We start from the raw sequence: 12,166 nt of genomic DNA, 5'->3' as shown, positions 1-12,166 counted from the left end.
CATTAACAGGATTTCTATGAATACAGAGCATTTTACCTCTTCCTTTCTAGTCTGTGGTTAAGAGATGAAAACAGCTCCTTCAATCTTAGCACTCAGTAGGCAGAGGCAGGCAGATATCTGTGAGTTCAAAGCCATCCTTGTCTGCATGGTAAGAGTTACAGGACAGCACACATTAGTACTTCTCAGTTCATATAAAATACACATTAAAAAAACAACAACCCTGGGTGTAGTCATGCCTTTCATCTAGCACTCAGAAGGCAGAAGCAAACAAATCTCTATGAGTTCAAAGGTAATCTGAGCTAGGTGGCATGTTCCAAGATAGTCAGGAATACATGATGAGATCTTATCTCAAAAAATTATTATTTTTAAACAGGGGTTAACGGTAATTTTCTTTGTTTCAACTTAATGTAGTTCTTTTTTGTCCTGGAACTCACTCTGTAGACCAGGCTAGCCTTGAACTCTCGAACTCAGAAATCCGCCTGCCTCTGCCTCCCAAGTGCTGGGATTAAAGGCGTGCGCCACCACCGCCCGGCTTGTTTCAACTTAAAACAAACAGATCCACTATCTCCATCTTTCAAATTTCTATGTGCATGTTGTGATGTGGATCATGGAACAGAACAGCTGGAACACAGCTCCTGGTGTGGATTACTGTTGCTCGGCTGCTCTGCTGTCGGCAGCAGTCACAAAAACACCACACATGTATTTTTCCCTATATTCCTTAAAGTGTTTCTTTTTTAATGGGATTCTCAGTCTTGAATCTTATACAAAACAGCTGACAGTAAACTTTGTTGTTGGGGTGGAAGTTGCACAGAAATATTGGACAGCTTTCTGAGGGTAAGAAAATGCCTAGTGGTAGCCATCACCCATTCTTTCTTCAGAGTGTTTTGCAGACGCATGGATCTCAGCTGTATGTGTATGGCCAGGCTACATACATACCACATACAGCTTACACACAACACACATATATATACAAACATAACAACAACACCACACCACACACACACACACACACACACACACACACACACACACGGTGAACAGCTTGGTGACTGTAACTCCTGTCGTCAAAGCCTCCAGAGGTTCGGGCACTCTTACATGTGTATAGAGTACAACAAAGAAGTCAGGAAGGTCATGACCCCATGCTTCCAGTGGCACTCTGTGGACTCCTTTTGCACACTCTTCACTGGGAACAGGAATAACTTGTAGGAGATTGGTAGTTAGCAGTGAGGACGCAAAGTACCTTCCAGGTCTTGGGCTTCTGAAATTCAAGACACCTGGAGTATCAAGAAAAGCAAGGACTGAGGATAGGGCTTGGCCCAGGCAGGCTGTGCAGTGATGACTGGTGTACACAGTCTTGAAAAGGTAACAATCATTTGAAGTTGGCAATAGCTGTGTCTGGAAAGGAAAAAACAGTCAAACTTTGTGGATCCCTTGGGTGAGTTATACTGGTTCTTGTTTTTTTGTTTTCGTTTTTCAAGACAGGGTTTCTCTGTGTAGCCCTGGCTGTCCTGGAACTCACTCTGTAGACCAGGCTGGCCTCGAATTCAGAAATCAGCCTGCCTCTGCCTCCCAAGTGCTGGGATTAAAGGCGTGTGCCACCACTGCCCGGCTTTTGTTTGTTTTTTTAAAGACAAGGTTTCTCTGTGTAGAGCCCTGGCTGTCTTGGAACTCAGTTTGTAGACAAGGCCGTCCTTGAACTCACAGAGTTCCATCTGCCTCTGCCTCCTGAGTGCTGGGATTAAGGGCACTGCACCACATCCCCATCTAGCTCTTGTTTTGATTTTTTTACCTAAACTGGCCCCCAACACTTGGCTGTAGTCACTGGCAGGATTATGAGATATTTAATATAATCTATTATGCAAATTGTCCTCCAAAGTGGCTACATCAACTTATATCAATGTACAAACCTGCTCATTACAGTTAGTGTAGCAGAGCAACTTTCCCTAGAAAAAAAGGCAGACTCAGACTCAGAAAGCCGGGTAGAGCTCGCAGGAGGCCTGGCCACGCCCGAGGATGCTGGCCCCGCCCCGCCTCCTTTCCCCACACTTGTAATTTCTGCCTTTTCGGCTCCGTTTCCCCCTCCCACTCCCGCCCCCAGACAGCGGCTCCTTTCCCAGGGAGAGCAGCGCGAGGGGCAGGGCCTGATGTGTGACGTCACTGCCGGCCGGGCGCCATCTTGCTAGATTGCGACCGGCCTCGGACTCGGGGGTGGTGGTGGTGAGGGCGTGGGGAAGGGTGGGGTGTGGGGGCGAGGCGGCGACGAGGGCGGCGACACTCTCCTCCCCTCGGCTCCACGGCGTGGGACGGCGCGAACGTGGTTTTGGAGGGATGTCCGCCTTCTCTGAGGCGGCGCTGGAGAAGAAGCTGTCCGAGTTGAGCAACTCGCAGCAGAGCGTGCAGACCCTGTCCCTGTGGCTCATCCACCATCGCAAACACTCGCGACCCATCGTCACCGTGTGGGAGCGGGAGCTACGCAAAGGTGAGCGGCGGCGCGCGTCCTGCCCCGGGCTCCTCTATCCCGCCCCGGGCTCCTACTCCAGGCTCCTCAGTTTTTCCCCAGATTCCTAGCTTCCCACCTCCAAATCCCCTTGAGCAGGCTTCCTGAGTTCCGCCCGGGCTCCTTAGTGTTTCCCAGGTTCCTGGTAATTCTGTCCTGATTCCCTGGTTTCCCGCTCCGTCTCCCTGCGACCTCCCCTAGGTTCCGGGTAATCTTCCCCAGAGTCCACTGTTCCGCGCCCTGCCCCAGGCTCCCCGCTTTCCACTCCAGACTCCCAGCATCTTGCCGTTTTCACTCAGCGAACCGCCCGACTGTCAAGGGTCGTGCTTTTGGTGCTCGGTTTAGCCCTGGTTTTGCGCGTCCCATTCGCGCTCCCCTGCGTCCCCGCCGCAGCTCGCTAGTACTGTCGTGGGGTCTGCGGGACCGGGGAAGTAGTGTGTTAGGCTCATCGTTCACCTGATTTGGTCCACAGTGACAGACTAAAAGTATAAATAACCAAAAAGGTCCCATAATCTAACATTGGATCAGTATCGAGGTTTAGGCCCAGCATCTGGGAAGAGTCTGAAACTCACTCAGTCGACGTTTTTCTTGGAGGATAGGAGAAGGAAAAAAGTACGTGGGGTTGGGAGTTGTGCCCTTTCTATGATAGATCAACTTGCTCACGTATTGCCAATACAGATATGCCATTTTTTTGAACTCGATGAGTCTAAGTGATGCAGAATTAAGAGCCTTCCTTGGCAGGAAAGAGGATCTTGGCTAGCACATTTCTTTTAGCTTTTGGATTGTAAATGCCTTACCTCAAAATGACAGGAGTTAGTAACCCAAGTATCCGTTAATTCGGAGTCCATGTTTTAAAAGATATTTAATTGTGATCTCCAAAACGAAGGGAACTTTTTTTTTTTTAACACATGTCTTTAGCTCACTGACACACAAAAAATTCAGTTCATCTCTGCTGAGTAACTGTATCTGTAAAGAGCTAGTTTGTGTTAGACACTCAGAAAATAAAAAAGATATTGGTGGCTTGGGGTGGTGGCTCATGCCTTTAATCTTAGCACAAGGGCTCAGAGCTCTAGGTCTTTCTGATGTACAAAGTGAGTTTCAGGTCAGTAGGGCTGCCTAGTGAGATCCTTATTTCATTGGCTTAATCTGAATTGTATTTTGTATTTTGATTGTTTTTTTGTTTGTTTGTTTTTTGTTTTTTTGGTTTTGTTTTTCTAGACAGGGTTTCTCTGTGTAGCCCTGGCTGTCCTGGAACTCACTCTGTAGACCAGGCTGACCTCGAACTCAGAAATCCGCCTGCCTCTGCCTCCCAAGTGCTGGGATTAAAGGCGTGCGCCACCACTGTCCTGCTTGTATTTTGATTCTTAAATCATTGAATATGGGGCACTGTTCTTTATTGTTGCAGACATCTGCATAGCTTTTGTATACTATGTTTAGGCTTTAACTTATTTTTATTACATTTAAAAAATAGGTTTATCTATATGATTGTTTGCCTTTATATATGTGCTCTGTGTGCCTGGTGCCCACCGATGCCAGAAGAGGGTGCTGAGTTTCCTAGAACTGGAGTTACAAGTAATTGTGGGCCTACTGATGTGAGTATTGGGAACTGAACCCTGGTCCCCTGAAGAGCAGCAAGTGCTTTTCTTAGCCATCTCTCCAGCCCCCTTTCTTATCATACTTAGTGTTTGTATGTGTGTTTGTGTGTCCTTACTTGGACATGGGTACTTATGGAGGACAGATTGTCTTATGTGTTTGCTGTGGTTAAAAAGATAACAACTTTTAGAAAACAATGAGCTACTGTTGACATTGTCAGTTTGATTCCATGGGTTGGCTTCCAGTGAGGGTGTCAGCTCTCGATCCAAAGCTTTGAGACACACTAGTAAGGCTTGGAAAGTATTGGTGAATTTTGAGAGATGAGAAATTTCAAAGTCAGCAAAGGGTTTACCGTGAGGAGGGTAGCATTTATAAACACATGCAACCTACACAGAGCTGAGACAGTAGGAAATCAATAGAAAAGTGACAGTATTGTTTATACACGTTTTGTATGAAGAAACCTGAAAAGGTCAGAGGTCAGTAAGTGACAGTAATTAGAAAAGAATAGACTAATGATATCAATGGTTGATTAGTTTGGCAATTAAAAAGTATGATAGACTAGGTGTGGTGAGAAACATTAACAACACTGCTTGATTGGTAGAAGAGTGAAAGAGGTATACTTGCTTTAGAGATGAACTTGACCTCTAATGAAATTGAAAGTATATATATGCCTGTTGATTTCAGTGTTCTCTTACTAGGGATATATTCTGAAATAGAGCTCATGGGCACAGAATTTGTATTAAACTTTATCACAAAATGGAAAGAACTTTTACTTTTAGGGGTGTGTAGTACTGGGGATTGAACCCAAGGCCTTGCACACCATATTGTTTTATTCATAACCAACGTAAGCCCCAGTCTTATGATACCATGTACAGTGATAGTCTCCTAGTTTACAGTAGTTAACTGGTTGCCATTAGCATCGTGCTGTAAGACATGAGCATGCTGAGATTGATGAACAAAACTGTAGGCATGTGAAGACGACACAGGGTCTAGATCCTGTATGGTAAGGAAAGAAGACCATTGAGTTATGTTTCCAGCCCTTAAAAAGTAGACAGAGACATTCTGGTAGTTAGAAGATGGCCTTTAAATTGTGATATTCACGAAACTTAGTAATGTCCAGCAAGGATTTTTGTTTTGTTTTTAATCAGTGATCTAAATACAGGTGTGTGCAGTCTGCAGCTGGAGGGCTCCATCCTGTCAAGGCTAAGTATAAATGCTGCCCAACACAGTCATGAACATGACAGTATGTGATCTTTTGTTTGTTTTGTCATTCTGTTGCACTATTCTTTAGAAAAAAATTTTAAATTTGTGTTTATGTGTTTGGGTGCACATGTATGTTGCGCACCATTTGTGTGCCTGAGGAGGCCCAAAGAGGGTGTTGAAACCTGTCATTGGAGTTATAGATGGTTGTGAGCCACCGTGTGAGTGCTGGAGATTGAACTTGGCTCCTCTGCAAGAGCAGGAAGTGCTCATGACCACTGAGTCATCTCTCCGGCCCCATTGCATAGTTTGTTTTAATTACTAAAGTTATGTGTATGAGTGTTTCACTTGCATTTATATATATGCACCATGTGCATGCAGTGCCCAAGGATGCCATCAGAGGCTGTCTCTCCTGAAACTGAAATTACAGATAGTTGTGAGCCACCATGTGGGGTAGGAGCTGAACTCGTCCTCTGCAACAACAATTGTTCTTAACTAGTGAGCCATTTTTGCAGCTCCCTATTGCATGGTTCTTGAGTGTGGACTTTGTAGATGACTGTGTTACGGAGTCAGAGTCTTGAGCACTCTTTGTAGAACTATGTGAAACAGCATAACTGAGTTAGGAAACAACCAAATTGAGTTAAACAATCAGGTACAGACTAGTTTGCCATTTAGAAAAGTTAGAAAACGAGCAAAGTCTAGTGTTTATATATATGTACAGTTACAGTGAATACATTTATCTCTGGTCTGGTCATGCTTACCTGTAATTCCAACTTGGGAGGCTGTGGTAGGCAAATTAAAAGTTCAAGTCCAGTCTGAGCTACAAAACTAGACCTTGTCTCAAAACAACAACCTAAACTGTGAAAAGCAGTGATTAAGCACTATATCCCAAGTTAATTACATTAACTTGGTAATGGTAACTAACTTATAGAGGGCTGCCTCAGTCTGCCCCACATTGTTGCTGTATCTCAGGAGAGTCGCACCCGAGTACCCTTCCACTCCGTGCCAGTTTTGCTCATCAGGTTTAGGATCTTTACCTGCTGCAGCTCAGTGATCATGCCCTAGGAAACTTTCCTCTATTATTTCGTGTTGTGGTGGGGAGTGGTGGTATGTTGTGTATGAAGTAGATAATGGGTTTTTGTATTTCAATTTTTAGCTGTTTTAGCTCAACTTACTGTCTTTTGATAGAAGTTCTTAAGTATTTCTTGAATTTGTATTCACTGATAATGCTCTAGATTAACAAGAAATGACATTAATAAAGTAAATATTGTGTATTATGTGCTCTGATTTGTTTGGTTTTAGAAACAGCATTTGCTTCAATGTGTGTATGTGTTTGTGTGTATCTGTCCATCCCTCAAGAGAGTCTGTTATAAATTGATAATTTTCTGTGTTGCATGATACTGTTACTTGTTTCTATTTTGGAGTTAGAATTGAACAAGTTTCCATTGAAGTTTTCATAGTTAAAAATAGTTGATATTTTTATACAAATTATGTCTTTAAAGATATTGTTGAATTGTAGCTACATAACTTTTTCCTTATTTTTATTGGTTTTTCATATCCCTTTCCAGGAATAAGAACTATAATATAAAATGATTTTGTAACTTTTTTTGGATGGGAAATTTAAATTATCAGTCTGTAGGCTGATGAAAAAAAACAAATCATGAAACATGTCAAATAAATGTAAACACCATGTAGATACCACCCAGGTTCAACAGATAATCTTTACTAACACTTAAAACATGATAGCCTATTTTTTTCTCCTTCTCCTCCTCCTCCTCCTCCTCCTCTTCCTCTTCTTCCTCTTCGTCTTTGTGTGTGTTTGGGCTTGCCGTGGCACCCTTGTGAAGGTCAAAGGACAGTCTTTGGAAGTCAGTTTTCTATTGCCATCAGGCTTGGTGGCAAGCATTTACTTGCTGAGCCATTTCAGCAGTCCCCAGATGTTAATTTTTTAAAATATCAAATATGTAGTCAGTATTTGTTGGTGATTTTCTTGACACTGCCTCCCATTTTCCTTTGGCTCAGTATCAGAAGGTTGTTATAGGATATTGCTATGTTCCATAAATTGTCTTTCTGCGGCTTTCCTCTTACTGTGAGCCACATTGGGTGCTCACAGTTTGCACAGTCTAGGGTCAGGATTTTCCAGCTTCCTGGGTTGAGGATTCCTTTACTATCACAAGTTATTTTAAATTTAAGATTTTGTTTTTTTACAACAATATCATGTAGTTTAGGCTGGCCTTAAACTCCTTATTCTCCTGCCTTTATCCCCCAAGGTCTGGGATTATAATCTTATAATTCCATGCTACACATTTTGTTTTTTGTTTTTAAAATGGGGTATATATTTGTATTTACTACATTTATTAAGTATTTAAAAATTACTAAATTGGTTTCATGTAACAAAGTATTTTTGATGAAAGTATATTTTCTAAAAGAATATTAGGAAGAGAAGTGACTAATTTCTGCATTGTTGTTTGTGCTGCTTCGAGTACAGTTCAAGGCCTCCTGGTGCAATGTGTGTGAGAAAAAGAGGAAAGCTACGGAGGAATTTAGCATTCTTGTAAAGGTCGTTCTGGCCATGTTGACCCCCAGGAGATGGTTTTGAAGATCCCAGGGGACCCACAGGTTGTTTTCTAAGGAATACTTATATCTCCTATAAACTAGTAGTTAGATAATGAGCAGAAGATGCCCTGCTGTGCCTTAAACAGACATGCTCCCTCTAAAATACCAACGCCTCTGAATTGAAATGTCCCTCTGCTTTTTAATATTATTTTAGTTTTTCTTCCCTTTGACATATATTCTTTCAAAATGGTGATTTGTTGTTGTCTTTGTTCCTGGTTATATAAGTTACTTTAATTTCTAATAAAAATAAACATGTGCTCTTGCATTAAGCAACAAGTGTAATTCTATAGGCTTAACAAAATTAGGGGAAAGGGCTTATAAAATGGCACAGTGGGTTAAGGCGTTGCCTGTCAAGCCTGATGGTTTGAGTTCTATTTCTGCTATGTACATTGTCAGAGTTGTCCTCCAGCCTCCCCTTGCACACTGAAGAATGCACACACCCATACATACATGCATAATGTATGTAAAAATATAAAAGATTTCTTATGTGTGTTTGTATGCATGAATGTGAGTATAACCTGTATGTGTGCACATGTCACCAGCAGAGAGAGGTTGAGGACGATGTCTTTACTCAGAAGCCAGCCACCTTGTTGTTTAAGATAGGCTGTCTCACCCAGGGCTCACTGATTAGGCCAGGGGCTAGCTAGTGTGCTCTAGGGGTCTACCTGACTTCTGCCACCTGGTTGCTTGGTTGCAATGCCTGACTTTAATGGGTTCTGGGGATTGAAGTCAGGTTACATACCAAGCATAAGCCATTTCTCCAGCTCAATATTTTTTTACATAAAACCAATTTTTCATTTGAAATGTACAAGCTGACTGCTGCTTTATTCAGTAAATAGTTGTGTAGTCTTCTTACTCAACTGAACAGATTTAGCAGATAAAGTGCCACAACTGTCTACATGAAGCTTATATGGCAGCCCAGAAAAGTGGATTCTGCTACTGAGTCACTGCAAAGGGCACCTAGCTTAGTTTAGAGACTCTGGGAAGACTTTTAAAGTTTGTTAGTATGAGTAGAATTTGCTAGAAACTGTTCTAAGAATGTAGATTTTACTCTCGATTTAAATGTTTGTTTTCTTTCATTGCCGTTCAGCAAATGCATTGCCACTCTGTGTCCTCAGCTACACTGGTCATTTGAGTATGGCATTTGCCATTGATGTTTTCATGGGACATTTCCAGTTCATAATTTCTGTTTTAGAGGAAGGAAGGGAAACACACATTTTATATAACCTTTCATGGGCTTCTCCACTGTGTGTGCCTTGCTGGTCCGTGTTCTTAGACACTGGTGCCACACTGATTTTCATGACTGGCAAGATATGGCCCACTTTTCCAGCACCACACAATTGTTTGTTTGTTCTTTTTTTAATCAGAATTTTCTCATACTTACGTGTTTTCCTGTATTAACTATTGAATTATCTTATTAGTTGCAAGAAAAATGCATTTTGGTATTTGGGAGTAAAGATAGTCCGAATCTTTGTGATGGCAATTTTTTTTTTTAGTTTGATAACTGCAGTCTTAATTCTACATGTGTGGTTATTATGTTTCTCAAACTTGTTCACTGTTGTCCCTTCCTCTCTGTCTTCCTTATGAAAAAAGACTTAACTGAAAATTAAGTTAAGAAAATGGTCTGTATGTTGAATGTTTGTCCTGGAGCACTTTGGTCCAGTTTAGGGAACATACATAGTTCTGATCCAGAGACAGTTTAGTAAAGCTGGAATTTTAGTATTTGTAAACATCGTAAGTGATACTAGCTTCTGTTCTTAGGTTGTGATTTTAAGTTTTCTCATTTCTTACTTACTTATGGTAGGCCTTATGTAACTCTGACTGGCCTTGAGTTACTTGCTATGTAGCTGAGGATGATTATGAATCCTGATCCTCATGTCTCTACCTCTCTAGAACAATTTTATAGAGTCTTTAAAACAAATTATTTGAGTAGTCAAGGATTGTATTTCAAACCACCAGATCATCCAGTTTTCTTAGAAGTATATTACAAAGTATTGGTTTTTATTTTGTTTTTGTTTGTTAATAGTCTTGCTGTAATGTGGCTCTATCATCTTGAAATGTATATCTCTAGCTGATGTATAGAGACCTCACTTTTGGCAGTGCCTGACTTAGCAGTCTTCTGGTTTCATTCAGTCTTCGGAGTTTCTGGCACACCAAAGATACAGGGTAGTATCTTTGTTTGTTTGTTTGGTTGGTTGGTTGGTTTTTGAGACAAGGTCTTCCTACATTTTTTAAAGATTTATTTAAGTGTGAGTATTTTGCCTGCATGTATCTGTGTCATGTGTGTGCTTGGTGCCCATGAAGGTCAAGAGTGATTTTGATCCTGGAACTGGAGTTAAGGAACTGTGAAGCCACCATGTGGGTTCTGGGAACAGATCCCCAGTCTTGCAAGAGCTTATGCTCTTAGCCACTGAGACATTTTTTTTTTCAAGCCTTGAGCAGTCTAAGCCTGCAGCCCACAGCCTTCAGAACACTGAGCACTCCTGACTCTCAGGCTCAACTATCTACAGTATTGGCTTTGTTATGTTTCTAGTTTGTCAGCTACAGATAGGGGGCTTTAACAACCTTCCTGATCCCATAAGCTGATTGATTACTCACAATAAATGGCTGTGTCTTTCTCTGACACCCACTGATGGGTCTGTATATCCTGAGTGTTACTCTGACTCAAAAGTTGTCAGAGCATTTTACATTTATGAATAGTAGTCAGCTGATGTGTTTACAGCTGATGGTTTAGATGACATTAGTTCTGCCGTATACCTTAACACACTCATAACTAAGATGAATTTTTAGATTTTTTTAAAAAGTTGTGAGCCAGGTGGTGGTGTACTACACCTTTAATCCCAACAGTCAGAAGGCAGAGGCAAGAGGATCTCTGACTTGATCTACAAACAAGTTCCAGGACAGCCAGGGCTACAGAGAAATTTTGTCTTGAAAAACAAAACAAAACAAAACAAAAACAACAACCTCCACTCCAATAATAATAATAGTAATAATAAATAAAATGTGTGTGTGTATGTGTTCCATGAGTGCAGATCCCTTTGGAGGCCTGAAGAGGGCATCAGAGCTCCTGGTTCTAGGATTAAAAGCAATTGAGCAACCTACTATTGGTTCAGTAACTGAACCTGTAAGAGCACCAAGGACTCTTAGTTTCTGACCCTCTAGCCCCAAACCCAGGGATTTTCTTAATCATGGACCGGAATTTCTACCACCAAATGAGTAGATAGCAAATATGATATATCCATTTACTGAAATAATATTCAGCCACAAAAAGGAAGAAAGTGCTGATGCATACAGCAGGGTGGACAGGCTGGGTATACATCATGGAGAATAAGAAGCCTCACATAGAAGATCATATACTGTATAATTCTGTTTATATGAAATACAAGATTAGAGAGGATTATAAACTAGAACGTGGGAGTTCAGATGTGAGGGCAGGAAGGAAATGGGGGAATAAATACCTAATGAGTATTTTGGGTCGTTGGAGGAACTGAAAATGTATTGGAACTACCTAGAAGTAATGGTTATGTAATTGTCTTAGAATGTGATTGCTGTGAATAGACATCATGACTACAGGAACTCTTATTAAAGAAAACATTTCATTGGGTCTGGTTCAGAGGTTTAGTCCGTGTTGTCATGTGAGAAGCATAGGAGCATGTAGGCAGACACGCTGCTTGAGAGGGAGAGGAGAGTTCTACATCTGTGTCCTCAGGCAGCAGGAAGAGACACTGAGCCACTGGGTTTGGCTTGAACTTCTGAGATCTCAAAACCCAGTATCACACTTCCTCCAAGGCCACACCTACTCCAGGAAGACCACACCTTCAATGATGCTGCTCTTTATGAGCTATGGCGGCCATTTCCATTCTGACCACCACAGTAATCTTACATATGTGCTAAACACTATTGAATATGGTTACTTTTTTATTGTCTTAATATAGTTACTGTGTTAAGTGAGTTTCATCTTTAGAAGAATACTACCACTTTACACTTGAATGTGCGTGCACTTACACTTGAATGTGTGTGTAATTACATATTTTTCTCTCTTCTGTTTCCTAGCTTCCATGTTCTGTTGAGCACTTACCTTGGCTTTGGTAGCTTGAAAGGTTTTAGGTTCTCTTTCAGCTTTACAGAGCGGTTTTCAAGGAGCTGGAGAATTGAAGAGCACTGGCTGTTCTTTCAGAGGACCTGATTCTGGTCCTTTGGTACTTAGCATTCCCAGGTTACAAACTATCTCCAGTTCCAGGGGAGCTGATTACAGCTTCT

At 41.6% G+C, this 12,166-nt stretch overlaps 1 protein-coding gene across 2 annotated transcripts in view; it reads left to right on the top strand.

Moving 5' to 3' along the window:
• The first annotated feature begins 2,153 nt into the window (after positions 1-2,153).
• Rprd1a (regulation of nuclear pre-mRNA domain containing 1A) overlaps positions 2,154-12,166 on the top strand; it is a 41,473-nt gene continuing 31,460 nt past the window's right edge. For both annotated transcript variants that reach the window (XM_028774816.1, XM_028774817.1), the window contains exon 1: positions 2,154-2,479. In XM_028774816.1, the coding sequence (XP_028630649.1) occupies positions 2,329-2,479 (151 nt within the window). In that variant the 5' untranslated portion in view covers positions 2,154-2,328. The remainder of the gene's footprint in view (positions 2,480-12,166) is intronic.

Source organism: Grammomys surdaster, unplaced genomic scaffold (genome assembly GCF_004785775.1).
Source record: "Grammomys surdaster isolate TR1022 unplaced genomic scaffold, NIH_TR_1.0 243, whole genome shotgun sequence".
Classification (NCBI taxonomy): domain Eukaryota; kingdom Metazoa; phylum Chordata; class Mammalia; order Rodentia; family Muridae; genus Grammomys; species Grammomys surdaster.
The sequence above is the reverse complement of the archived record's forward strand: the minus strand, read 5'-3'. Positions and strand labels throughout refer to the sequence as shown.